Genomic DNA, 24,120 nt, shown 5'->3' with positions numbered 1-24,120 from the left:
GGGTCAATTATAGGCTCCCACGTGCCAGCTCCCACAGTATTGATTGGTCAACAGTAAGCGACGTCAAAACTGAAATAAGATGAAGAATGCAAATCTCAGCTCTCAATGCAAGCCATGACAAAGCCCACGTTAATATGCGTTAGGATGCGCCTCTTCCCTTCCTTGTGATAAACAACATGACAGATCGCAGTGGTCGAGCAGCGGGCCAAAGAGTGCCGATCAGCTGACATCTGTCTTCATTGTGTAATGGTTGAAGCCCCCACAGACTAAACGTACTGCCCACAAAAATGTCACATCCCTCACAGCAATCAACAGACCTCACGGAACCAGTCAACTGTGCTTTAGAATCTTAATTCTGGTCCCAAAACAACCACGAACTTCTTGCAGCATAATCCTCTGGAGAGCACGTGACTTTTTTTTCCAATTAAGAAGCTGACTCCTTCCCTTATTTTGGCAGCAATCTTGATTTGCCATCGAGCTTGTGGATTTAAGATGTTGGATGCTAGGCGGAGAGATGGTCAAGAAGGGACCAAATGCAGAACGGCAAACCACTTTGGAATGTGAAATAAGATGTAAAGGAAAATGGGCATCAGTAATTAGTGTGGTCTTGGTTGCACGTCTGGTTAGGGCGTTGGACTCACAGGGATCAAATCCCGGCCCCACCCGAGTGGAATTTGCATGTTGTCCCCGTGCCTGCGTGGGTTCTCTCCAGGCACTCCTGTTTCCTCCCACATCCCAAAGCCATGCATTAATTGGAGACTCTAAATTGCCCTCAGGTGTGATTGTGACTGTTGTCTCTCTCTATGTGCTCTGGGATTGGCCGGCAACCAGTTCAGGTTGTACCCCTCCTCCTGCCCGATGATAGTTGGGATAGGCTACATCACTCCCCCCACCCTTGTGAGGATAAGCAGCTAAGAAAATGGCTGGCTGGATAGTGTGGTCTCTATACAAATTTACAAGTAAGTAACTATTCATGAATAAACAGAATATATTTCAAATGTCTATTCGGCCATACATACACATTGACGTTTAATGTTGTTGTTTTGTTTTTTTTTTGGGGGGGGGTGCGCTCGTTTAAGGGTTACAAAAAAGATCACGTCTACTAAATAAAAAACATTTTTCCTTCGAATTGTTTTGGCGAACGACTAGAACTTGTGCAACATCACCACCTTCCGGCCTCTTGAATCAACCTCACGCATTACATCCACAAAGTCTTGTTTTGATTTTGGATCGTATTGCTCTGAAGACCCTTCCTTCTGTCTCAATTACTTACAAAACAAATTGCTGACCCAAAAGGGAACGTATTCATCCCAACAACCAAAAAGACGACGGACTCTAAGATGAAAACATTTATAGTTCAACTGCTTAGACATAGAATATACAACGGTTCGTCTCTCATTACTCTCGCACAATTTTCCATGTTGACACGCATATAAATACGCCACGTTATTTTGACCACATCAAACGTTCTCCTTGGAAACACGCTGTTACCCGGTCAGATAACATGTACAGTGCGTACCTCCTTCGCTGTAGCAGTGTTTTCAATCCCAAGCAAACCGTAAAGGTCCAGCTGCAGAATATCCTTGGCCTTTCCAGACATTTCTGCCCGCCGTAGGTAAAAGTACTAATGCCAGAATATTAATAAAAACTGTAAAATGACGCACTGTTTGACAATTGCTAATGTTTGGTGTGTTTGGCGCCTTGTGATGACGTAACACCCGCAAAGCACCAAGGGAAAAGATTTTTCTTTTCATGCTGTTTCGTTTGAAGTGCACTTAAACGCCGAATGTTTTAACCGATTCATTTACATTTCACAGAAGCGAAAAAATAAGCGAAACATAGTACTTGTTGTTCTTAACCAACAGTTGACTATTACGTTAAATAAATAATTGCTTTAAAAAAGGAATGAAATAAAGGATAAAGCCAATGCACCCTTAATCCTTTTGCCTTTTTGTTGGTGAGTTGGATTTTTTTTTTAAAAGTGCAACAGTGATAAAGTATCAGGAACTAAAACTGGTCTGGTCAAATGAAATTGGTGGCGGTGCTCGGTGGCTCTCTAGTGGACAATACACTCAATTACACTTACTCAAAGAAATGGGCAGTAAAACTTGTTTTGCTATACCTTTGAGTTAATTATGTCACAGCAATTATTTAATTCAAGGTATTCCTCCCAATATTGAAAACTTGTATGTAGGGCGAAAGGAAGACTACACACTGGATTGGTCCCCAGTCAGTCACAGGGCACACATAGAGACAGACAACGACCCACATTCACACCTTCACTGACCTATACTGCATAAATATATATTTATACTCTATGTAGCATACAGCAGCTCTGACTAAAACCATACAACGTCAAAACTTTCATGCCTCTTTGCCAGCCATTTTATACAAGAATCTGATTGGATTTAAAATAATGTAATCAATGAATTACTTAGTTAGCGTAATGGCCAAACCAGCCATTATTGCAAAATTTCCTGGAAGCGGCAGGATCCATCCTGAGCTGAATCACCAAACATGCCCTAACTTGGATCGAGTAGTGCTTTTTTTTTTTTTTTTTTTTTTTTTTTTTTTTTTTGGTACAAAAACTTCATGTAGAAGCTCGCGCATTGACTGTCTCTTTTGTCGTTGACATTTGTTATCATCTGCTTCCATCAATCTAGACTATTTCTTATCAGTGAGACAAGACACCCCGAAACGAAAATAATTACTTCCATGTATTTTTATTGATTTAAGTTTACATGTCCGTGTACTGTACATTTACTTAGATTTTTGTCCTGCAGAGATTTTACGCTGCTGGCACAGCTCCAAGTGCACTAGAGGGAACTTGTCTCAGCTTCATAGTGTGAAGTTTAATTGTGTTTGATGATACAATTTACAGTAAAACAATGAACAGGCCTGAATTGCAGCAATCATACATTTGTTTAGTCTTGTGATTTGTCAACGCTTTGAAATAATATCCGCTTATGTCTCTGGATGTCTCTTCGTACGTATTTTATCTGCTGTCTTACCTCATGGCTAAGATGTTTTTATTTTATTTTATTCGATTTTATTACGGCAAGCACCTTGTGGAGAAGCGCTCGTTATTTCATTGTATGCACAGTCATATAATGGGATTAAAGGCTTTTGATTTGATTGATGACCAAACACAGTCATTGTGTTTCAGCTATAAAATAACAATTATCTTTTCCTCCAAAACCAACAGAAACCTTCCTGCGTGGACTTTGCATGTTGTGAGCTTGTCTGGGGTTTTCCCAGATGGTCTGGCTACCTCCCACATTCTAAAACGTGCATCTTAGATTTATCAAATATTCGAAATTTGCCAGAGGTATAAATGTGAATTTTGGTCTGAATTGTTTTGTTTGACTATAAACCCACCCGTGATTGATTCTAATGAGGCTAAATGCAATCGGAAATAGATTAAATAATTTAAAGACAATAGACAGCAGCTGAAATAAGTATTTAACAGGTCATAATTTTTCTCATTAAATGTATTTCCAAAAGTGATATTGACATAAAATTTTCACCAGATGTCGGCACAACTCAAGTAATTCATACATACAATAACAAGTAAAACAAATGAGCTCAGAAATTACGCTGTGTGACAGAGGGAGGAAAAAGTATTGAACGCACCAACTGGTATTCTTTTAATACTTTGGACAAAAGCCTGTTTGGAATGATAGCTTCAAGATGGCTCCTGTATGGAGAAACTAGTCACATGCATTGCTCTGGTGTCATTTTGGCCCGTTCCACCACACAAGCAGTCTTCAAATCTTAAATCCTGCTAAAATGTCTAGGCTCAAATCATTGTCATCATTCTCGTGGATGGCAGATCTCGATCAAGGATGTCGCAGTATATTTGCCCTTTCGTTCTTCCTTCAATGATGCGAGGTTTACCAGTGCCATTTGCTGAAAAGCAGCCCCACACCATCGTCTTCCCACCTCCCAACTTCAGTTGGTATGGCGGTCTTATGATTATTATGATTATTCTTTGAACTCCTGTCAGAAGTCTTGCGAAGAGCACCTGATCGAGCCAAATTTACGGTGGTATTATTGGCTTTCCACTTTGGTTTAATAGCCGCAACCGTGCTAACCAATGCCGTCTTTATGCTTTGCAAGATTTACATTGTGATGGTCTGGACACAGCTTTTTGCTCTTACCCATTATAAGAAGCGTCTTGATTCACACCTTTCCAATGAGACCTTTTTCAAATAGGACTGAACAAGCTCATTCATATTTTCACTGACAAGGGGCTGGATTGCTATATTATTTGGTGAACGTTTCATGTCTTTACCATCTTTGGAAATACATTTAGTGAGAAAAACGGTGAGGTGTTAAATACTTACTGAAGCTGCTGTAAAACTTTATTTTGCATTGCGCATAACTACATTCTTTACCAAAGAGTCATAAGCATGCACTGAATGATAATTATCCCCCTTGCGTGGTCCTAACTTTCTTATCTTCAATGTCAAAGGAAAAATGCAAACATCTTCTTTTGGCAGCCTTTTCTTGATATCTATAACACCTTATTTCTGCTCAGACAAGACCAGTCTATTCCAAACAAACTTGTCTTGGTTGGGGATATTATGCTAATTCATCAATTTGACGCTTGGTAAAAATGTAAAAAAAAAAAAAAAAAAAAAAGCACATTAAGAAGACATATGGCTAACACAAAAATTAGTAACAGAGAGAAAACACCACTGTTCTTCAATTGATTTTTCAGGTAGAGTATCTTAAATTCCTGACAATTTAATTTTATTTTATATTTTACATTTGATAAGAGGGGGGCACGGTGGATCAGCTGGTAAAGTGTTGGCCTCACAATTCTGAGGTCCCGGGTTCAATACCGGACCTGCCTATGTGGAGTTTACATGTTCTCCCCGTGCCTGCGTGGGTTTTCTCCAGGCACTCCTGTTTGGTCCCACTTCCCAAAAACATGCAACATTAATTGGACACTCTAAATTGCTCCTCGGTGTGATGTCTCGATGTGCCCTGTGATTGGCTGGCAACCAGTTCAGGGTGTACCCCGCCTCCTGCCCGTTGACAGCTGGGATGGGCTTCAGCAATCCTCCCCTCGTGAGGATAAGCGGTGAAGAAAATGGATGGATGGATGGATGGATGTGAAAAGAGATCTATATCTTGTCCTTACATAAACACACATTTGAGTCTGGTATTTACTTTCAACTCATGCAGGCATCAACACGACTGAGAAAGAAAAGTTGAGCAATACTTAACGTGTGTGTGTGTGTGTGTGTGTGTGTGTGTGTGTGTGTGTGTGTGTGTTGTGTGTGTGTGTGTGTGTGTGTGTGTGTGTGTGTGTGTGTGTGTGGTGTGTGTGTGTGTGTGTGTGTGTGTGTGTGTGTGTGTGTGTGTGTGCGCGCGCGCGCGAGCGCCCTGGAATTGGTTGTCGACCAGTTCAGGGTGTACCCCGCTAAAAGTCCATAAAAGACGCCATAGACTCCATCATGCTCAGTGAGGATATGCAGTACACAAAAGGATACTTTTTGTAGTTTTACTTAAGAAGTACAGAGCGCGAGTACTTCTACCATCTACGGTTAATTTTGAAGGAAAGACTCGACCAATCTACAGGAGTTCGGTTTCAGGTTCTGGGATGGAGATGAGTGTGAGGGAGGAGAGAGGGGATGAGATGAGGGCCCGCCACTGGTTGTGGTCACTTCTGAAACTGCAGGAAAATAGACCACATGGCTTAGGGCCCGGACATATGTGAATACCTTCGAAATAAAGCATAGACGGCGAAATGCCACAATTGACAGCAGCACAAACTGAAGGAAAGGAGAGCCTGAAGTGGTTAAGTGGTTAATAATGCGCCATTATTATTTTGTATTACGATTAACTGTGACGCAATTAAAGTATTCACTCCGCCGTTAGCTTGCGTTGCTAGTTTTAGTGTTGTGCTAATGATCTCCAAGGCCCTTTTGTCAAGGCAATGCACCATTGTCGGCGAATGGCTATCACTTTTATTCGCCAATGACGGGAGACGCTTTGCAGTTGTGTTCTCCTGGCGTCACTACTTTATTGCGGAAGACATGACCGGAAGTCGCAGCCTCGCGTAGATTTCTAACTTGATGTCTCTCTTTTTAAACGAGAGAGAGATTGAGAGAGAGAGAGAGGCGTGATGATTAAAAGCCACGCACACAAACACACTCACTCGGGTCGACCTGTCTATGCCTTAATGCCTTCTTCATTTGATGAGATCAATGCTTCATCTTCGGCGATGTGAACGGCAGTGCGCGTGTCGTCTGGTGCCGCTCCCTTCTAAAAAGCACAAGGAAGCGATTCATCCAAGTGTATTTATAGAAGCAGACCAGGTAAGACATCCTCCGCAGCCTCCGTCTCTTGGGGGAGTGGGGGTCCCTCAGCAATGCAACAGTGCAAGACGTATCATGTATAAGATCATTTTCAATATTTAGTCCCAGCGCCGCCTCTTCAAGACACGGCACACTTTTGGTGGTTAAGTGCTTTTCAAAGGCGCGCCCAAAGTGGGGGTTTTGATCGATCTGTTGCAAGATTTTAATCCATCATTTTCGAGTTATGAGTGCAGACAAAGTGGATTCTTTTTGGTCTGAATAGTTTCGTCGATGCTCAACTGTCCCGCCTTGGAGGGGGATGGTTGCAAAGAGGGGAAAAATGTGCCCAGTCGCCAAAATAAACTTGAGGGCTTTATTTGGATCATGTTTGGTTTGGATGTATTTCTTGCGTGTGCAGATGTTAATTTTTAAATTATGTAAAAGCAATCATCTTGACGGTTTTAATTAAGTGAACTACTGTATATCACTCCAGTAGATACAAGTGCTCTTGCATGCATGTTGCTCCTAAATATATAGGCCGGACTGGAGTAGTAGGCGGCTGGTAGGTCGTTTAACAAGGTCCAGATGTTCTCAAGTCTGCTGCAAAAAAAAAAAATAATCACAAAATAAAAAATACTGTGTAAGCTTTTAGGTCTTTCATGAAACGTGATTATTTATCTTAATGTAATCAATTCTCCGTAGTCTACTGCGCTACCTCTGAAGTTGAAATCTGGTTTCCAAGTTGTTCAAATTTTCTAAATAATTTAAAATTGACTTGATTCATTCTGGGGTCAGTCTTGCCATCAGAAAACTTTGAAAATAACTGGTGATTTAACATTCCAGACTGTCATAATAGAACAGAAGTTAACCACAGTATAATAAAACAAAAGTCAAATGGAATTATTCTTTTACCGCTTTTGAAGGCACCTAACAGATGTCATACTGTCACCACTTGGTGTTTCCCAGGCATTTCTAAGCATTCTTGGACTCCCTTGGGAGGTGTTAATTTAGTCTAAATTATTACTAATATGTTTGTAGTTTGTAATTAGGCAACGGTCATTGAGCTATCATTCTATGCCTATCATGACAATTTTCCTCATGGCAGTCAGTTTCTATTCAGGGCGTTTGGATTTGGAGGTTCCGCTCTTCTTACATAATAATAACAATCACATGAATTCCTGAGCTACATAGCAGAGAATGATATTTTCATGGGTTTGCATATGTTTTATATTAAAGGAAGCGGTGGGTGTGCTGGCTGAAGCGTTAATGTAGTTTACAGCGGAGTTGGGCTGTTGTGTAGGAGGCTCAAGAAGAGGACATATGAGTGGGTTGGTTTGTCCTGTAGGCTGTGAATCAGCTGCTACTAGAGCTGCTTGTGGGAGCTTCTGGAAGCAGACATGAAAATATCTTTCAATGAGCACCTTAATTTTTTTTTAAAAAGCACATTTTTAATTAATTTCAACATAGATGAAATCCTCAGTGAAACAGATATTTAAAAAGGGGAACATGAACTGCCACAACAGCATGTTTATCAGGTTTCCTGTCCCAGCATAGTCCTTTTCCTTCCTTCAGAAAAATTCCCTGGTAGCCCGGCACACGTGACACAAAGATACACCCTTGCCCAAGTGAGCAAAATAAAAAGCGTCGTTGGAAAAAACTTGGGGTTTGGAAAATGTCCAAGATTATGAGCATTTACTTGTAACTTTCACTCCCTCGATATTTGGTCGACCTACAGGATATCTAATGAAAACTAAGCATGGTGTTTCCATGTATTTATTATTATTATTATTTATTTTTTTGGGGGGGGGATGCCAGCGTATGTAAAAAGAGGCGGCACGGTCACTCAGCTGGTAAAAGCGTTGGCCTCACAGTTCTGAGGTCCGGGGTTTAATCCCAGACCCGCCCGTGTGGAGTTTGCATGTTCTCCCCCGTGCCTGCGTGGGTTCCCTCCGATCACTCCGGTTTCCTCCCACATCCCAAAAACATGCAACAATAATTGGACATTCTAAATTTGACCTAGGTGTGATTGTGAGTGCGGCTATTTGTCTCAATGTGCCCTGCGCTTGGCTAGCAACCAGCTCAGGGTGTACCCCGCCTCCTGCCCATTGACAGCTGGGCTAGGCACCAGCACTCCCTGCGACCCTCGTGAGGATAAGAGGCGAATAAGATGGATGGATGGATGGATGGATATAAAAAGCCTACAGACCCCTGCTCAATTGGCAGGTCTTTTGGAACAGAAGCCTAAGTCAGGGTGGAGGGAATTAAGAAAAGTTCCAAATACTAATAATCTGTATTAGCACAAAACATTCAGGCTTCTGCGATAAGGCAAAAAAAAAAAAAAAAGGCTTCTGGAACATCAAGTGGCGTGTTTGTGCTGACAGCTGAGTGCCATTTCAAACTGTAATATGGAACTTCTATCGCCCCCCTCTGCTGGAGTTCAGCATTACTACAACAGAGCGGCTGTTTCATATGAAATATGTTACCCGTTATGCTTGCATGTGATCTACAACTTTCTATATTTTTATTCTGTTTTGTAGGACAAGGACAATCAGTGGGCAAAAAAGATAAATTCTTCACAACAGGAAATTGATGTCAAATTCCTGTTCTTGCTGTTTTCTGCATGCATTTTTTGAATTCTGTTTTTAAAAATGCTGTTTTTTTTTAACGTAAGGGACCTTCATGATCAGCTAACGCATCTTCGGGAAGGTGTGTGTATTTTGTATGCAGCAGATGGCAGTTATTGTTTTGTTTTGTCATTAAATGGGAAACAACTACCTTTGTTCCAAGGTAAGTAGAACAAAAAAATGAAACGTTAGCAAATTAAGGTACCTCCCAAAATATAGCTTTTGTTATTCATTGTGGGAAGTGGCAACCATTTGGAGCGAAAAACAAATACATTTGAAGTACAAAGCCAATAATGTTCATGCAGCATGATAAAAAAATGGAACGTTTTGAGTTTGATCATGCCTTTGTAAACTGTAAATAGTACTTCACCTAAGTTCATTTTCTTTTCAAAAAATTATTGACAAACCAAATAATTTGTAAACCGTGTCGTTTGTAAACTGTGTTTCCACTCTAGCGAAAAATACAGAAGTATGTTAGAGGGGCTGACGGGCATTGTTTCATCTCTTCTAGTGGTTTGGTCAACCTAAGTCAAACTAAGATCTCAGTTGTTTATTTAAATGCCCCTCATGAAAAGCTTTTTTTTTTTAATTAAAGTGTACAGTTTATAGGTCAAATTAATTGTGAAAAAGTTTTGAAATGATTGATCTTGATCACAAAAAGCTACCATTTGTACAGCCACTTGTTAAGACGTTTTATATCCACTGCAATACGTACGTACATACACATTTTATAAAATGCAAAACTCAATGATAAACACGGTACAGTTATTGTATTTATTTCCAGTTGATGTTCGTTTTGACTCAGGCAGTGTTTCCGTGGTTTCTCAGGCAGTCATTGTTGTAAAGTGGGGAAAAGGCCAAATTCAGTGCCAGCTGAATATGGCATTGAGAATGTCTGTTATAAGTCACCATTGTCTGCTTGCTTGTTGCCACAGTAAGCCAGTAGGATTCTGCAGCCCTTAGCTGTCAAAATTCCTTTGCGAGAGGATGTGACAAAAAAAAAGTCACTTTACCACGACTCAGTGAAAGAATGGAATCGTTCTGCAGCACATCTTATATAAACAGAAGGCCAAGTCAATTTTGCAAAAGCCATCTGAGAGTGTACAACTTGGACAAGTGAGTGTCACACAAAAAAAAAGAAAAAGAAATGAAAAGCAAGTATAATGGGCCTTTGCAAAAGCTATCATTCCTTCCAAGCTACACAAAGTAGTGAAGTGTGGAACATTCGAGTCATTGTGTTTTTACATGCTCCTCATTCCACTTCGCCAAGTCTGGAATCCACAATAGAGAGAGACATCATATGAGTGACTTTAAAGGAATTTTTCAATTATTCTTCCAGAAGCATATTTGTGAGTTTGCACACTGGTCTCGGAAAAGAGGCTCACTGTCCACTCGAAATCAACCCAAAGGTGTTCTATTGGGTTGCAGGCAGGACTCTGTGCCGCTCATTCAATTTCTTGCATATCAAATTCGGTCATCCACGCCTTTATGGAGCTTGCTCTGTGGACCGTTGGACAAACGTTGGAACAGCAAGAGGTAATCCCCAAACTGTTGTCCAAAAGTTCCTTTCACTGGAGCTCAGTGGCTTTCTAACTTTGTGAGAACAGTTTGAACATGGCCACTTCCTATTCCAACATGATCAGTGAACAAATCAAGCTTCATCAAGACTTGGCTGCCATGTACAATCCTGACCACAATCCTACGGAACACTTTTGGATACGTATAGAGCGGAGGCTCAGAGCCAAGCCTTTTTTTTTTTTTTTTTTAACCAGACCAGCAGATATCACAATACCAATTCAGAGAAGTATTTTTGGACTTTTTACAGAATGCTTTCCCCTTTTTTGGACTTGCATCCTGCTCCTATCTGAATGTTTAAAAATCTCTGCGGGGAGCCTGGTTGGTAAAAATGGGAACTGTGCTGCGACAAAAAGCAGCATGGGTTCATTCATAATATATGCTTGTTCTACACAATGATCCCTGTGTTATCAATTTCAATGTCTCAAATGAAACGTCCTTTGTATTGTAAATAGTTTTGTGTTCTTCACTGTGTCCAGCATGCCCTTAAAGGGGGTTTTGATGGGCGAACACATTTTTACGCAAGATTAAGTTGGAATGTTTGGCGCAGCTGCCGGTAATGATTGGACTGCTGACACAGTCGTTGACACACCCACAGAGTGCAACGCTGTCATTTCCTATTCTCTTTTCCGTTGTGATCAAGGCCGCCGTCATTGTCCTGCTAAGCAATGCTGACATTGTGTGGACAAATTCATTGAATTACAAATAGGATTTCCTTCCCAAAACAGTCCTTTTAGAGGAAGTTTCAGTGCATTGTCATTTGTTGACTCACATTGCATACTTTTCACATTGTTTTTATCTTTGTTTTAATTTTTTGTTTATTCTTCATAAGAATGTCCCCATTAAGTTTTGATGACAAGCCACAAAATGATAAAAATATTTCTTAAAGGCTCTTGATTACAATAGGCATAGCTTTTCAAATATGGTATCTCAGTTGTCGTATTGAATTTCTTCTTGCTTCACTGAAAAAAAAAATGTGTACTTCAGTGCACTTAATCATGTTTACTCAGTACCTGAGTAGCTTTGTTCACTGAATACCTTCCTATTTGGGGGATGTGGACCGATTGGTTAGCATATCTGCCTCACAGTTGTGAGGACCAGGGTTCAAATCCCAGCCTCATCTGTGTGGCGCTTGCGTGTTCTCCCCGTGCTTGTGTGGGTTTTCTTGGTTTTCTCTCGGTTTCCCCCTCCCTTCCATAAACATGGAATATGGACATAAGGTTAAGTCAAGATTCTAAGTTGCTTGTAGGTGTGAATGTGAATAGTTGTTTGTTTGTACGTGCTCTGCCATTGGCTGGCATCCAGTTCAAGTGGTACCCTGCCTCTTGTACGCAATTTGCTGGGATAGGCTGCAGCACTTGGGCGACCCATGTGAGGATAAGCGGCTAAGAAAATGGATGGATGGATAGATGGATGATGACATAATATTCTGACAGCTTTCTCCACATAATTTGCATCATGTTTAATGCAAAAATATTATATTGCTTCATTGTCAGCACTCTTTTTTTTGGTGTTATTTATCTATCCATCAATTTTCCCTACCACTTAGCGCTTTTCCTATTCAAGGTTGCGGGTAGCTGGAACCTATCCCAGCTGACTCTGGGCAAAAGGCGGACTACACTCTGGACTGGTTGCCAGTCACATGACACATACAGAGGCAAACAATCATTCTCACTAATGTCTCAACTCCCACTGAGTGATCACCACCCACGCACACACACAAAAATCCTGTTTATTATATTTTACTGGACCCATGTAAAAGTCATAGTGCAGGGTGGGAAAAGTATGAACAGTTGGTTAATAACTCTAATAGTTATAGTGTAATAACTGGTGGAGCTTCCTTTGACAGCAATAACCTCAACCAAATTTATCCTGTTGATGCACATCAGACCTGCATCACAATGGTCAGGAGGAATTTTAGACCATTTCCTCTTTATAAAACCATTTCAGTCCACCTGTATTCTTGGAATTGGTATGGAAACCAATATTTATGGGAAAGGGTGGCAGCAACTTCCTCTGTGGTGTCCTGCAGTGATCCATGCTTCTTTACAGATCTTGTGCCATCAAAATATATTTTTTTCTACTGTTTTGTGCATAGGTTAAAATGAGTCTGGTCTAAGTTTCACATCTATGTGGTTCATTCATTGAATGCAAAAGCTTTTAAACACCTAAACAGCTTGGGAACCAATGGATTAGAAATGTTAGAAACACTAAAGATGCATGTGACCTTTAAAATTTTACTTGTGATCAGATCTTTACATGTGCCAAGTCCTCATTGAGAATTTTTCTCTATCCAGATGTAATTTATACAAGCTGACTTTTGGCATTGTACAGCTGGGCCAGTTTGCAGTCAGTTGGAAAATATAAATGCCTTTCAACCCCTTTATTTTACAGGTGTTTTCAAAATGATGCCAGGGATCTCAGAAGTGAAGAAGAAGTGGGCAGCGGTTCGAGGCCGCCTGGGATCGTCGCAGGACTCAGATACCCAACAGGAAGCCAATTTGGAGAATGCTGATCCGGAGCTCTGTATCAGACTGCTCCAGGTTCCCACTGTGGTTAACTATTCCGGCCTGAAGCGTCGCCTGGACGGAAGCGACCAGACATGGATGGTCCAGTTCCTGGAGCTAAGCGGGCTGGATCTCCTCTTGGAGGCCCTGGAGCGCCTTTCGGGCCGAGGTTGCTCTCGCATCCCAGACGCCCTTCTGCAGCTCACCTGTGTCAACTGCGTCCGGGCTGTCATGAACTCTTCAGCAGGGATCCACTTCATCATTGACAACGAGGGATACATTCGGAAGCTGTCCAAAGGTTCCCACTATCTCGCTTTCATTTCGTTAAGCATTGTGACACTCTACACAAATTTTATTATGTAGTTTTTGTATACGGTACAAACAGTACTCACAAAAAGTAAGAGATATTGGAATTTCAGGGGAAATTTCAGGATGAATCTAAAATGCGCTGCTGAGCTCTAAACGTTTAATTGTAGATGTTCGACTGTTCAGTGCTTCATTACTTTTTGCATTTGTTCTCTGAACATTTAATTTCACAACAGGTTTTTGACCCTAAAATGGTCTGATACACTTGTTTCAGTTAGAATTCATGTTGATCATCTTGCTGATTTCGACATGATACCCAGACGACACCTCACAATTGATTAACGATAGCTCGTAGTTGCACAGCTTCAAAAAGGATGTTCTCAAATTGAAGTGGCTACATAGTTTAGTGTCACAACGCATCAATATGTTGGTGGAAAAAGAGGCACTGGAAGAGAAAGCCATAAGAGTGGTAACAATATTGAAAATTTAAAAAAAAACGTTTTTTTGCTTTTCAGCCTGTTGAAGAACAAGAAGCTGTGCAAAAATGACTGAAATATTGGACAGAAAGATACGTTTGTTGGAAATTCTATAGGTCAATTAAGGTCACCTGAAAAGATTACAGTGCATTTTAGTTTCATCCTTTAATTTCCCCCAAAACCCAAATATCCCTAATTTGTTGTGAGTAGTGTATTGTGTGACTTCTTTTATGTCTGCAGCTTTCCACACAAGTGAATTGCGAAAGCCTTGTTGTAGTTCCGCCATGTGTATTGGAATTTTGGCTTAGAAACGCAAACATCTTTATCTGCTGCCACATCCCCAGAAGACAAAGTTCAGAGCGTGCGGCCTTAAACACATTTGAGACATGTTTGGGATCTTAACACATAAGGGAGACACTACAGAGACTCGTTTGGTGTGTGCTGTTAGTTTCATGCATGTGCTCATGTTGCTCCACAGCCTTGGACACCTCCAACACCATGGTGAAGAAGCAGGTGTTTGATCTTCTTGCAGCCCTCAGCATGTTTTCTACAGATGGTCATCGCCTTGCTCTGGATGCTCTGGACCACTACAAGGCAAGTAACTTGTACACCGGGGCAAAAAACAAAATGTTAAATGATATAGCGCCATCTGGCGGCGAGTTGCAATCACAGGCACGACGCCCACAATGAATAGGATGACTAATTCCACTGTGATTTGTTCTTCAGGGCGTGAAGACGCGTCACTATCGCTTCAGCGTGATCATGAACGAGTTGCAAACCACAGACAATGTTCCTTACATGTTCACGCTCCTCAGCGTCATCAACGCCCTCATTTTCGGCTGCGATGACCTGAGGCAGAGAGATAAGATGAGGAAAGAGTTTATCGGTAGGTTCAGGCTGCCACTGAACAATTCATCAGCACACAATGAGTGAGGTCACTTCTGTGAGCTGTTGCAGCATTTAGATTGGCAAAAAAAAGTGAAAACTAAGCACAAAACAACATAATTGGAGCGTTGTTATGAAAATATGTCTAAGAATAGGTTAAATGGCCTCGTTTTGTCTGAGAAAAGGGATCAAATGTAAGGCATATATTTTAATTCTATGTCAAACATTGCTACTGTTCAAATTAAAACCATTATTCCTGATCAGTACTGACCTTCTTAAATTGGACGAAATGAATGAAAGTTACAACAATCCTCCCTAATAGTTTCCACAGCAGACTAGTGTTGGGAGAACATTTCTAGTAAGAAAAAAAAATATTTTTCAAACATCTCAAAAGTGGGGCTTTAGGACCCCACCTAGTTGCAGTACTACTGGCCAACTCTGTGGACCAATCAACAATTTGATTGGCCACACCTCTTTTATAATTGCTCACCTGTAGCTTCCTGCTACACCTCCTGAACTACCACAGCACTTTGTTTTAGCTCTGGATATGTACACAGTTTAAAAAAAAAAAAAAAATGGAAAAAAAAAGTTGAGTGATGTGACACTCGTGCATTTTGTTGCTCTGCAGGGCTTCAAGTTCTTGACATTCTACCAAAATTACGGTGAGCATGCAGCCCTTTGTTGACCCCTGATTAGTGAGCTGCTTAATTCTACAAGTTAAAATGTCAGTTAAAATGTGAACGATGGTGCACCTGTGACTGATCTGTACTTGTCTGTGGCATGCAGAGAACAGGAGGATGAAGACTTGATTATTCAATGTGAAACTTTTGAAGAGGCAATGGCTGAAGATGAGGAGGAGCTCTTGCGAGTGTATGGCGGGATCGACATGAGCAATCACCTAGAGGTCTTTACAGCCCTCTTCAACAAGGTGAGACTTGTGTGGATTAAACTTGAACTTCATTGACATTCTGTTCATTATGGGTTTTTTTTGTGGTTCCTATTAAACTATGAAAAAAAAATGTGTGTTCCAGGTGAGCAGCTCTCCAGCTTCTCTGCAGCTGCTGTCCATCTTGCAGACACTGCTCCTGCTGGGGCCAAGCCGCTCTGATATCTGGTTGGCTCTGGAGGCCATCACTAACAGAGCCGTACTGTTGGCACAAGACTGTGAGTCAGCACAATTGTGATGCATTTACTCTTACTTCCTGTGGTGTTAAATGGCTCACTAATGGCTGCCTCTTATTAATATTTCATGAAGTTGGAAAATGTTGCCAGGCTCCCGTGTACAATTTTGTGGCATTTTTATTTCTTTATTTTAACTCCAGCTCAAACGGAGTCATTTGAAAAGATCATGGAGCGTCTGGTGTTCTCCAAGGGCAAGTGTTCTGAGGGTGAGCTAGAAGTGGATGGCCACCCTGTCAGAGTGGATAAGGCTTCGCAGACTAGTCAGCAAGACCAGCTGGAGAAATGTTCAGCATCCTCTCAGGAGCCACTCCTTGCTTCGCCGCCGCCACCACCACCACCACCACCACCACCTCCACCACTTCCTCCAAATATGACAGGAGGTTCTGTTCCGTGCCCACCACCACCACCACCACCTCCTCCTCCTCCTCCACTCCCTGGTGGGCTTGCTGGACCTCCACCACCCCCTCCTTTACCTGGAATGATGCTGCCGCCGCCACCGCCACCACTACCTTGCGGTCCTGGCATGGCTCCCCCGCCACCACCTCCCCCTCTCCCTAGCATGAGCAACGGACCACCGCCACCGCCTCCCTTACCTGGCATGCCATCACCTCCCCCCTCAGACATTATAGTGGCTCAGAGCAGCTACGTTCTCGGATGCGCCACACCTGCAAGGTGTCCCACTCTGAGGATGAAGAAGCTCAACTGGCAGAAGCTCAGATCTGTTACAGGTCAGTAACGAAAATGGGCTAAATTTGCGAATATCCATATCCACAAATTGGTCCTTAAAACATGTATGCATGTTTGACACACACCAGTGATTCATCAATATATGCATACTTCAGTTTGTGCTTTGAGAATAAATTTATAACCTCACTCTTTGAACACAAATCAGCTTTTGGAAAAAGCTACACAATATATTGAAACTGGAGTCATTAGAAAAATGTAATCATTTGCAACTGAGTTGATTGTTCTAAAATCTAAATAACTGATTTCGACCAGTGATCATACTGCTCTCATATCCTTGTTTATGGATGGCTTCAAATGTGTCGCATGTACCATGAACACACGCACCATCTTGAACATTTCCTGATATTTAGTGTACCCGGTACTTGTGCACAGAGGAGAATACAGTACTTGTATGCATTCATCAGTGGATGAGGCCCACTGGGCTTTCAAGTCTAGATCACCTTGTTTGAATTGAATTTTAAAGTGCACATTATCAATGCTCTTTTTAACCTTGTTAGAAAACTATTGGAGACTTTTTAAAAGATTTGGTAAAATGTATATTGCACTTGGTAGTTGGTCAAAACAGACATTTTCACCTATTATGGTACGGTATGAATCCTGAACTGCCATAATGGATTGATTTGAGTTTTACGTTTCACGTTCTCTTTGTAGACCGTTCTGAAAATGACCCATGTTTTGGTAACATTTGTGTGATTTCTGTAGTAAATTAATACATCAAGAGGCAATGCTGGTGTAATGGTTTGCTTGTCTGTGATTGTGTATGGGCAGCATTGGTTCAGACTTGGTGAGGCTGTGAGGTGTTGTCTCTTTATTTCAGTCAGCTGGAATCGGCTGCAGCTCACCTCAGTCATAAAAAGGATGCGTGGTCTTGGAAACTGATGGAGCGTTAAACACATCAATTGTTTTATTTTGATTCATTCAATTTCAAAGAGGAGTCTGGTAATATTGAGTTCAGCTCCAAAAAATGGCGCATCTTGTGATAGGTTGCTGTCTCCTCTCACACAGATGGTCCCTCCATGTGGGCTTCGGTTCAGAAAGAGCCTTCCCCTCACAAGCCGGACTACAGCAGTATCGAGCAGCTGTTCTGTCTCCCGGTGACCGAGCACAAAGACAAGGGGGCAGCTACTCCTGTCAAGAAGGAGCCCAAAGAGGTGTGTGCATGGTCAATTCTCGACAATGAAAAAATAAAAGTTAAAAACGTGATTTTCTAATCCAATTGACTTGTCGATTTGCTTCTAGATTTCTTTCATTGATCCAAAAAAGAACCTGAATGTAAACATATTCCTGAAGCAGTTCAAATGGTGAGATGTTAAACATTGTGGTGCCAGATTTTAACTCGGTGAACAGTCCACTCATTGGACACTTTACGAGGCACACGATTAAACAACAATGGAACAGATCCAAGTAATGTACTGTGTTTGTTGTTGTTGTATGCAAATGTTGAACTACATTCCATCACACGATGAGAAAGTTCAAACAATTTATCCTGCATGCACTATGTGTATGTTTTTTTATGTTTATACACTTCTAATAGAGCTGTTTGGATTGTTCATGTGTGCCTAATATTGTGGCCAGAGTGTGTCAATCTTAATATTCCAAATGTTCTGTCCAGCTCAAATGAGGACTTTGTGGTGATGATTCAGAAAGGTGACAGGAGCAGGTTTGATGTAGAGGTGCTAAAACAGCTCCTGAAGCTCCTGCCAGAGAAGCACGAGGTTTGTCAATACCTACGCAGTCTTTTAAAGCTGTCATTCAAGGGCCCACTCAGAAGATGAAAAGCAATGCTGGTGCATTTGTCTTCTAGATGGAAAACTTGAAGTCTTTCCAAGGAGAAAAGGAAAAATTGGCAAATGTTGACCGTTTCTTCACATCTCTCCTCACTGTCCCATGGTAACTTACTCCCCAACTGTTCTTATATGAGCGCTGCCTGCTTAGTTACGGAGTGAAATGAGCCATAGAACCCATTAAATTGTGTTATTGCATTTGTTAGATTAGTCCTTTGGCGGCATTAAAATGAGGCCTTCAAAATTTATTGTCCACACACTTAAATTTCTCGCTGTTTCCAGTTATCAGCTGAGGATTGAGTGCATGTTGTTATGTGAGGAGACTGCATCGGTGTTGGACATGCTCCAACCTAAAGTCAAGCTGCTTGAGGAGGCCTGTCACGGTAAGTAAACCTTCTTTCTACTGAATTGTGGAAAAACAACGTTATTTCTCATTCGTTTTATGCCAAATTAATCCACAACTTGTTCACAGCTCTCAGGACAAGCACGCTTATTCCCTCTTTCTGTAGGCTCATCCTCGATGTGGGGAATTTCCTTAACTACGTAAGAGCCCCAAATATGTTTTGTCCCAGGTTATATTGAAACAAAGCATCCTTTTTTTTTTTTTTAATTGACTTAAATCTTTTTCCTTCTGTAGGGAAGCCACACAGGAAATGCTGAGGGATTCAAGATCAGCTCGCTTCTCAAGCTTACAGAAACTAAAGCCAACAAGAGCCGCATTACACTGCTTCATCACATCTTAGAGGTACACAAAGAGCAACCTTTTGCCTTGAAATACAAACTTAATAGCCCAACATACTTGTCTAAAAGGAAGCAGAAGAAAACCATCCAGAGCTATTGGCATTGCCAGAGGACATTGAGATCTGCCATAAGGCTGCAGGGTACAGCTTGTCTTCCACAGTCTTGCATTTTTACCTCACAAATTTGCAGGACATGTTCAGACAATATATTCTTCCTACCACAGAGTGAATCTGGATTCTGTCCAGTCCGAAGCCAACACCTTACTTAAACGATTGAATGAAGCGACCAAGAAAGTCTCCAACTCTGTGGAAGAAGTGAAGGAGCAATATGCAAAGGTTCTTGAGGTAAAATTATGTTTTCACTCCGAAGCTCAAGCGCACCAGCCTCTATACTATATAGCAGCAAAAAAGCCAAAGCTAGGCGAATATGGTATTGTTTGTAGTATATGTAGTACTGAGGCAAAAGAAAGCAAACTGAATAAATCAGAAATCATAGCAATACCCCAGTACTATGAAAATCTGCCCACTGGGACTGTGTACAGTATAAAGAGAGCAGAGCTATCGGACTGTATGCATAGTAAGTGCTTAGAGGCAATAGCGTGTTATATATTTTTGCAGTAAAACTAGTTTCACTACCGTGAAGTATTTTTCTTTTCTTTTACTGTCCTCAAAAAAAGATGGACATTTTGTTTTGAATCCACTGAGGTATGGCGCAGTTAAAAATAACAAAACAATTCTTTAACTGGTCAATTTTGATGTTGCTTTGCTTTTACAAAGGGCTCATTTCTCTGCTGCAGGAGAATCTGGAGGAGTGTAACGCTTTGAGTGAAAGATTTGTGGACATTGACAAGAAAAGGAGTGAACTAGCTGTCTACTTGTGTGAAGATGCCAGTAAGCTGTCACTCGAAGAGCTTTTTGGAACGATCAAGACTTTCCGGGAACTTTTCATCAAGGCGCTGAAGGTCGGGGATGATACTGGTGTTGTTTTATTATGTAACAAATGTTCAAATAAATGTTGCTGCCTGAGTAGAAGTTGCTAGTGTGTACAATTTGTACTTGGCAGAGTGGCACCTCTTCTTTCATTTCATTTGTGCAGGACAATAAGACCCGGAAAGAACAGGCAGCCAAAGCTGAGAAGAGAAAGAAGCAGCTGGCAGAGGAAGAGTCCAAGAGACAGAAGGGAGAGAATGGAAAAATAAGTGAGTTTTGTCTACACAACCCAGAAATCATGTATGATTTTGAAAGGGTTACAGCTCACCTTTTAATTGTCCCTCACCAGTCAAGAAAGGCTTTGTGCCACAGGACGACGGCTGCATAATTGACCACCTGCTTGCAGACATCAGGAAGGGTTTCACCCTAAGAAAGACCAGGCCAAGGTGCGATTCGGAAAGCCTCCCTCATAGTGAAATGAGTAGGGATACCTGCCCATCTGGTAAGGACAAGAAACTGTGGCCCCCATCCGCAGTTCTAGCTCTGCTCCTGAGTCACTTAACTGCGTGCCACAGCCTTGTTGCTTTAATGTGCCCTTACAATGTCCTGCAGCTTTTATATGTACGCACTTGGAAAATGTTTTGCCACGCATCCTCACTCATTACCTCCGCCAAGTTCGGTGTTGTTTTAATCGGTCAGTTCTTTTGTGTATAAGACTTACGCAGAAATGTCAGTCATTTCCATTAAAAAATGTTTTTTTTCCCCCCACTTGTTTAATCACTGGGGTTTTTTCCCCAGAGGGTTTTTTCCATCACAAGATGAATTTGAAATTTAGTTCCATTGCAGGATCCAGGCCTACTAAAATAATCCATACCGTGGCAAATAAAAGGGCAATCAGCGTCAACAGACATGAATCAAAAAGTTATGCCTGTTTCACCACTAAAGTACACTACATTGACAAAAGTATTTGCTCAGCTCCCTTGTCTCAGTTAATAATCCGATTTTGCCATTCTTAATCCATAGGTTTTATCATGACATTGTACCCCCTCTGCCATTTATAACCGTTTGAACTCTTCTGGAAAGGCATTCCGTAACGTTTAGGAGTGAGTTTATAGGGATTTATGACTATTTTTCCAAAAGTGCATTTGTGAGGTTACACACTGTTGAATGAGAAGGCCTGGCTCTAAATCATCCAAAACAGTTCTATAGGGTTGAGGTCAGGGTTGTGCATGCACAATCATCTTGGAAGTGGAAGGGGATAATTCCACATTGTTCCCACAAATTAGGAAATGTCCAAAATATTAGCCCCTGAACTCCATTGAATTCTTTAGCACACCAAGACATTTATGATCGTTTGGGGATTACTTCTTTTTGTTCCAAGATGTCTGGGCACCATTACCTAAAGCAAGGTCCAAAAAGGGCTGTTTAACAGAATTTGGAATGAATGAACTTGACTGCCCTCAACCAAATTATAACATCTTTTTAGTTAATCTGGAGTAGACGGTGAGCCAGCGCTTGTCCAGCATCAGTGTGAGGCCTCCCAAACATTCCCCTGGAAGAATCGGTAAAAATTCCCCACAGTCTTAACCATGTTGAAAGCCTTCCCCAAGAGTTAAAGCTGTTATAGCTCCATAGGGTAAACTAATATATTAAACCAAATGGATTTAGAATTGGTGGTCATGTTAGCCAAGACAGGTGAGCAAATACTTTCAGAATTGTGTATCATACAATCAGTGACCAAAATTGACTTTTTTTTCCCCATGGTGCGCAATTTTGGGAAACCTTTTTTTTCTGTTTGAATTAAACCTTATGTTGGAACTGGTCACCTGCTCATTACAGAATATTGCAAATGATTGTAGTCTCATTACCCCCCCCCCCCCACTTTTGTCAGTACTTTAATCTTGGTGGACGTCTACACTCTGAGTCTCATTTTCGTATTGTGATGTCTCTTTGTAGTTGAGAAAATGCTTGCATAATGCTGTTTGACATCTCTCCGTTCAGGGTCAAGTGTGAAGCCTGCAGGCGAAAAAGTCTCAGAAGTAGCCTCCATCGTTTCCGCTCCTACTACACTTCCAATAGAGGCTCACCAAGTGGGCACAGGCGAGGTCAACGGCTTCACCAGCTCACCAAACGAGGCATCATCGACGCCTCAGGCTGTGATACAAGTGGCTGCCTCACCCCAACCAACTCCAGGAGAAGTCTCTTCAATTGCACCGGCACCCCTGAAAAGGCCGACATCGCTACTGGAGGAGCAGAGCTTAGCCCTGCCTCCAGTACCCCAAACTAACAGTCAGGTGGAGCCCCAGACGTGTCTCCTCACAGATGGTTTCTCTGTAGATTCAACCGAAACCAGTGTACTCAGCCCATCCTCCCTGTCAGACACTGACCTGATCGAGCCTGTGTTAGATGGAACTTCCAGCTTGGTACCTGAGAAGTTGACACTCGAGGAACCGGCAGACATTAGTGTGAATGTTGAACTTGCAGGAAACACTGCTGCTAGTGAAAGGAATCCAAAGGTAGATGAGGACAGTGAAATTAGTACAAAGAGTTGTTTAAAAGAGGCTGAAGGACAAGAGGAAGGTCTAGATTTGCACATCGCGAAACCACCTGGACAAAACGTGGTCGTGAGCTGTGTGCATGCAGACCCCAAAAATAAGAGCCATAGTGAGAGCATCTTGGGGTGCGATCTCCAAGATGGAGTTGAACCCGAAGATGTGCCATCGGCATTTGAAGATAGTTCAACAATAAACCCCGAACCAAAGAAACAGCCAAGCTTCTTTAAGCGCAACAAAAAGAAGAATCCAGGTAAACAATTTAAGTTAAATAAAACATTTTGGAACACTAGTCTTGTGAAATGTCTTGAAGATCTGTGGTTTTGTTTTTTTCTTGCACTCTGCATTATATATTATGTATGGTCTATTTTAGGAATTGATCAGAATGTTTTAATTCAGATGTTTCGTATATAGTGCTTGTTTGCCAATGGAGCCTTTGTTTGAATGTTCTGTTTTCCATTCTGACTCTCTAAAACACAAGGTAACAGTGGAAAAGGACACATTAAACCTAAAAAGGGCTGTGTGTTGCAATGAGGTAGGTCAAATGGTGCGATGGCAAACTGTAAACAGGAATATCATCCTAATAAACTGTCACTGTCCAAACTTTGCGGCAAATAACACCATTTGTTGGTCTAACTGGGATCTGGATTTCATTTGTCTGTGTCGTCAAGCTTCTAACATCTCTCTCACAGTCGCAGTTATAGTCTAAAAAGCATTTAACAATTTGCTATAGAACTTGATGGGGAACAAAATTGAAATGCAGCAACATTTTTTTTCTCATTTCAGTCTTGAAATTACAATCATTGTGAATGGAGTTCTTCCCATGGTAGCCTTCACTCTTGTCTCCCATATTTTCTCGTTCATACCGTAATTCTAGGACTGTTTTAATCTACTAATGGCAGTCTCGTGCTTCCTGTAAATTGCTGTCTTTCTATAACTAAATGAAACTAAATTCATGTTCATGAAAGATTAAACAAGCATGCAGACTTTTTAAAAATACTATATTGTATTCATTCACTGTTGGGTTTTCCCCCCTTATAGGCGATTCCAAAAAAAGGAGATCAAGAGGAAAAAGGCAAAAATGACGTCACAGCAGCTATAAACTGGCAGGACTCCAGTGTACAGTATATATTTTATGAGATTGCAGAAGAATGTTTTCTAGAACAAGAAATGTTTATAACTCGATCATCCGAGGCTGTGACTGACAGCATTTTGGGTGTAAACATGTCACTTTATGTAAATGAATTTTTGATTGTAACTGAAAAGAGTTGGAAAATGTGCTTTATATGTTTTGTATCGTTGTAAAAGTGGTGCTTGCTTTAACCAATTTAAGACGCTAATATAAATAAAAATGGGAGAAATATTTAAACGTTTTCTGATGTATAACCACTGTCTTAAAGGCATATAATGTAACTTAATGATTAAAATTTTAATAAAAGGCTATTCACAATTGTTTTTTTTATTGCGCGAAGGGGAAACGATCGAGTCCAAAGGCGCTTAAGAG

The 24,120-nt window shown here is 41.3% G+C and overlaps 3 protein-coding genes and 1 long non-coding RNA gene across 4 annotated transcripts in view; 2 read left to right on the top strand and 2 right to left on the bottom strand.

Moving 5' to 3' along the window:
* Positions 1–1,730, bottom strand: part of dnajc17 (DnaJ (Hsp40) homolog, subfamily C, member 17) — a 31,025-nt gene extending 29,295 nt beyond the window's left edge. Inside the window, exon 1 of the mRNA XM_061843058.1 lies at positions 1,520–1,730. Coding sequence (XP_061699042.1) covers positions 1,520–1,600 — 81 coding nt within the window. The 5' untranslated portion in view covers positions 1,601–1,730. The remainder of the gene's footprint in view (positions 1–1,519) is intronic.
* inf2 (inverted formin 2) lies at positions 800–15,347 on the top strand. The gene is made up of 5 exons (XM_061843059.1): positions 800–959; positions 12,902–13,312; positions 14,275–14,390; positions 14,523–14,682; positions 15,310–15,347. Exons 1-5 carry the CDS (start codon positions 920–922, stop codon positions 15,345–15,347), a joined length of 765 nt encoding a protein of 254 aa, XP_061699043.1. The 5' UTR covers positions 800–919.
* Positions 14,258–15,087, bottom strand: LOC133512951 (uncharacterized). Its single transcript, XR_009798350.1, has 3 exons — positions 14,953–15,087; positions 14,595–14,645; positions 14,258–14,398 (listed from the first exon to the last, which is right to left on the bottom strand). It is a non-coding gene; the product is annotated as an uncharacterized LOC133512951 (long non-coding RNA).
* LOC133512947 (inverted formin-2-like) lies at positions 15,187–24,059 on the top strand. The gene is made up of 19 exons (XM_061843052.1): positions 15,187–15,343; positions 15,468–15,609; positions 15,713–15,845; positions 16,004–16,591; positions 17,616–17,761; positions 17,850–17,911; positions 18,223–18,325; positions 18,415–18,500; positions 18,677–18,777; positions 18,867–18,937; positions 19,032–19,139; positions 19,205–19,275; positions 19,359–19,479; positions 19,932–20,096; positions 20,231–20,333; positions 20,414–20,566; positions 22,066–22,869; positions 23,098–23,151; positions 23,658–24,059. Exons 2-18 carry the CDS (start codon positions 15,520–15,522, stop codon positions 23,148–23,150), a joined length of 2,958 nt encoding a protein of 985 aa, XP_061699036.1. The 5' UTR covers positions 15,187–15,343; positions 15,468–15,519; the 3' UTR covers position 23,151; positions 23,658–24,059.
* The last annotated feature ends 61 nt before the right edge of the window (positions 24,060–24,120 follow it).

This window comes from Syngnathoides biaculeatus, chromosome 15, assembly GCF_019802595.1.
Source record: "Syngnathoides biaculeatus isolate LvHL_M chromosome 15, ASM1980259v1, whole genome shotgun sequence".
NCBI lineage: Eukaryota > Metazoa > Chordata > Actinopteri > Syngnathiformes > Syngnathidae > Syngnathoides > Syngnathoides biaculeatus.
This window is presented reverse-complemented; position numbering and strand designations above follow the sequence as displayed.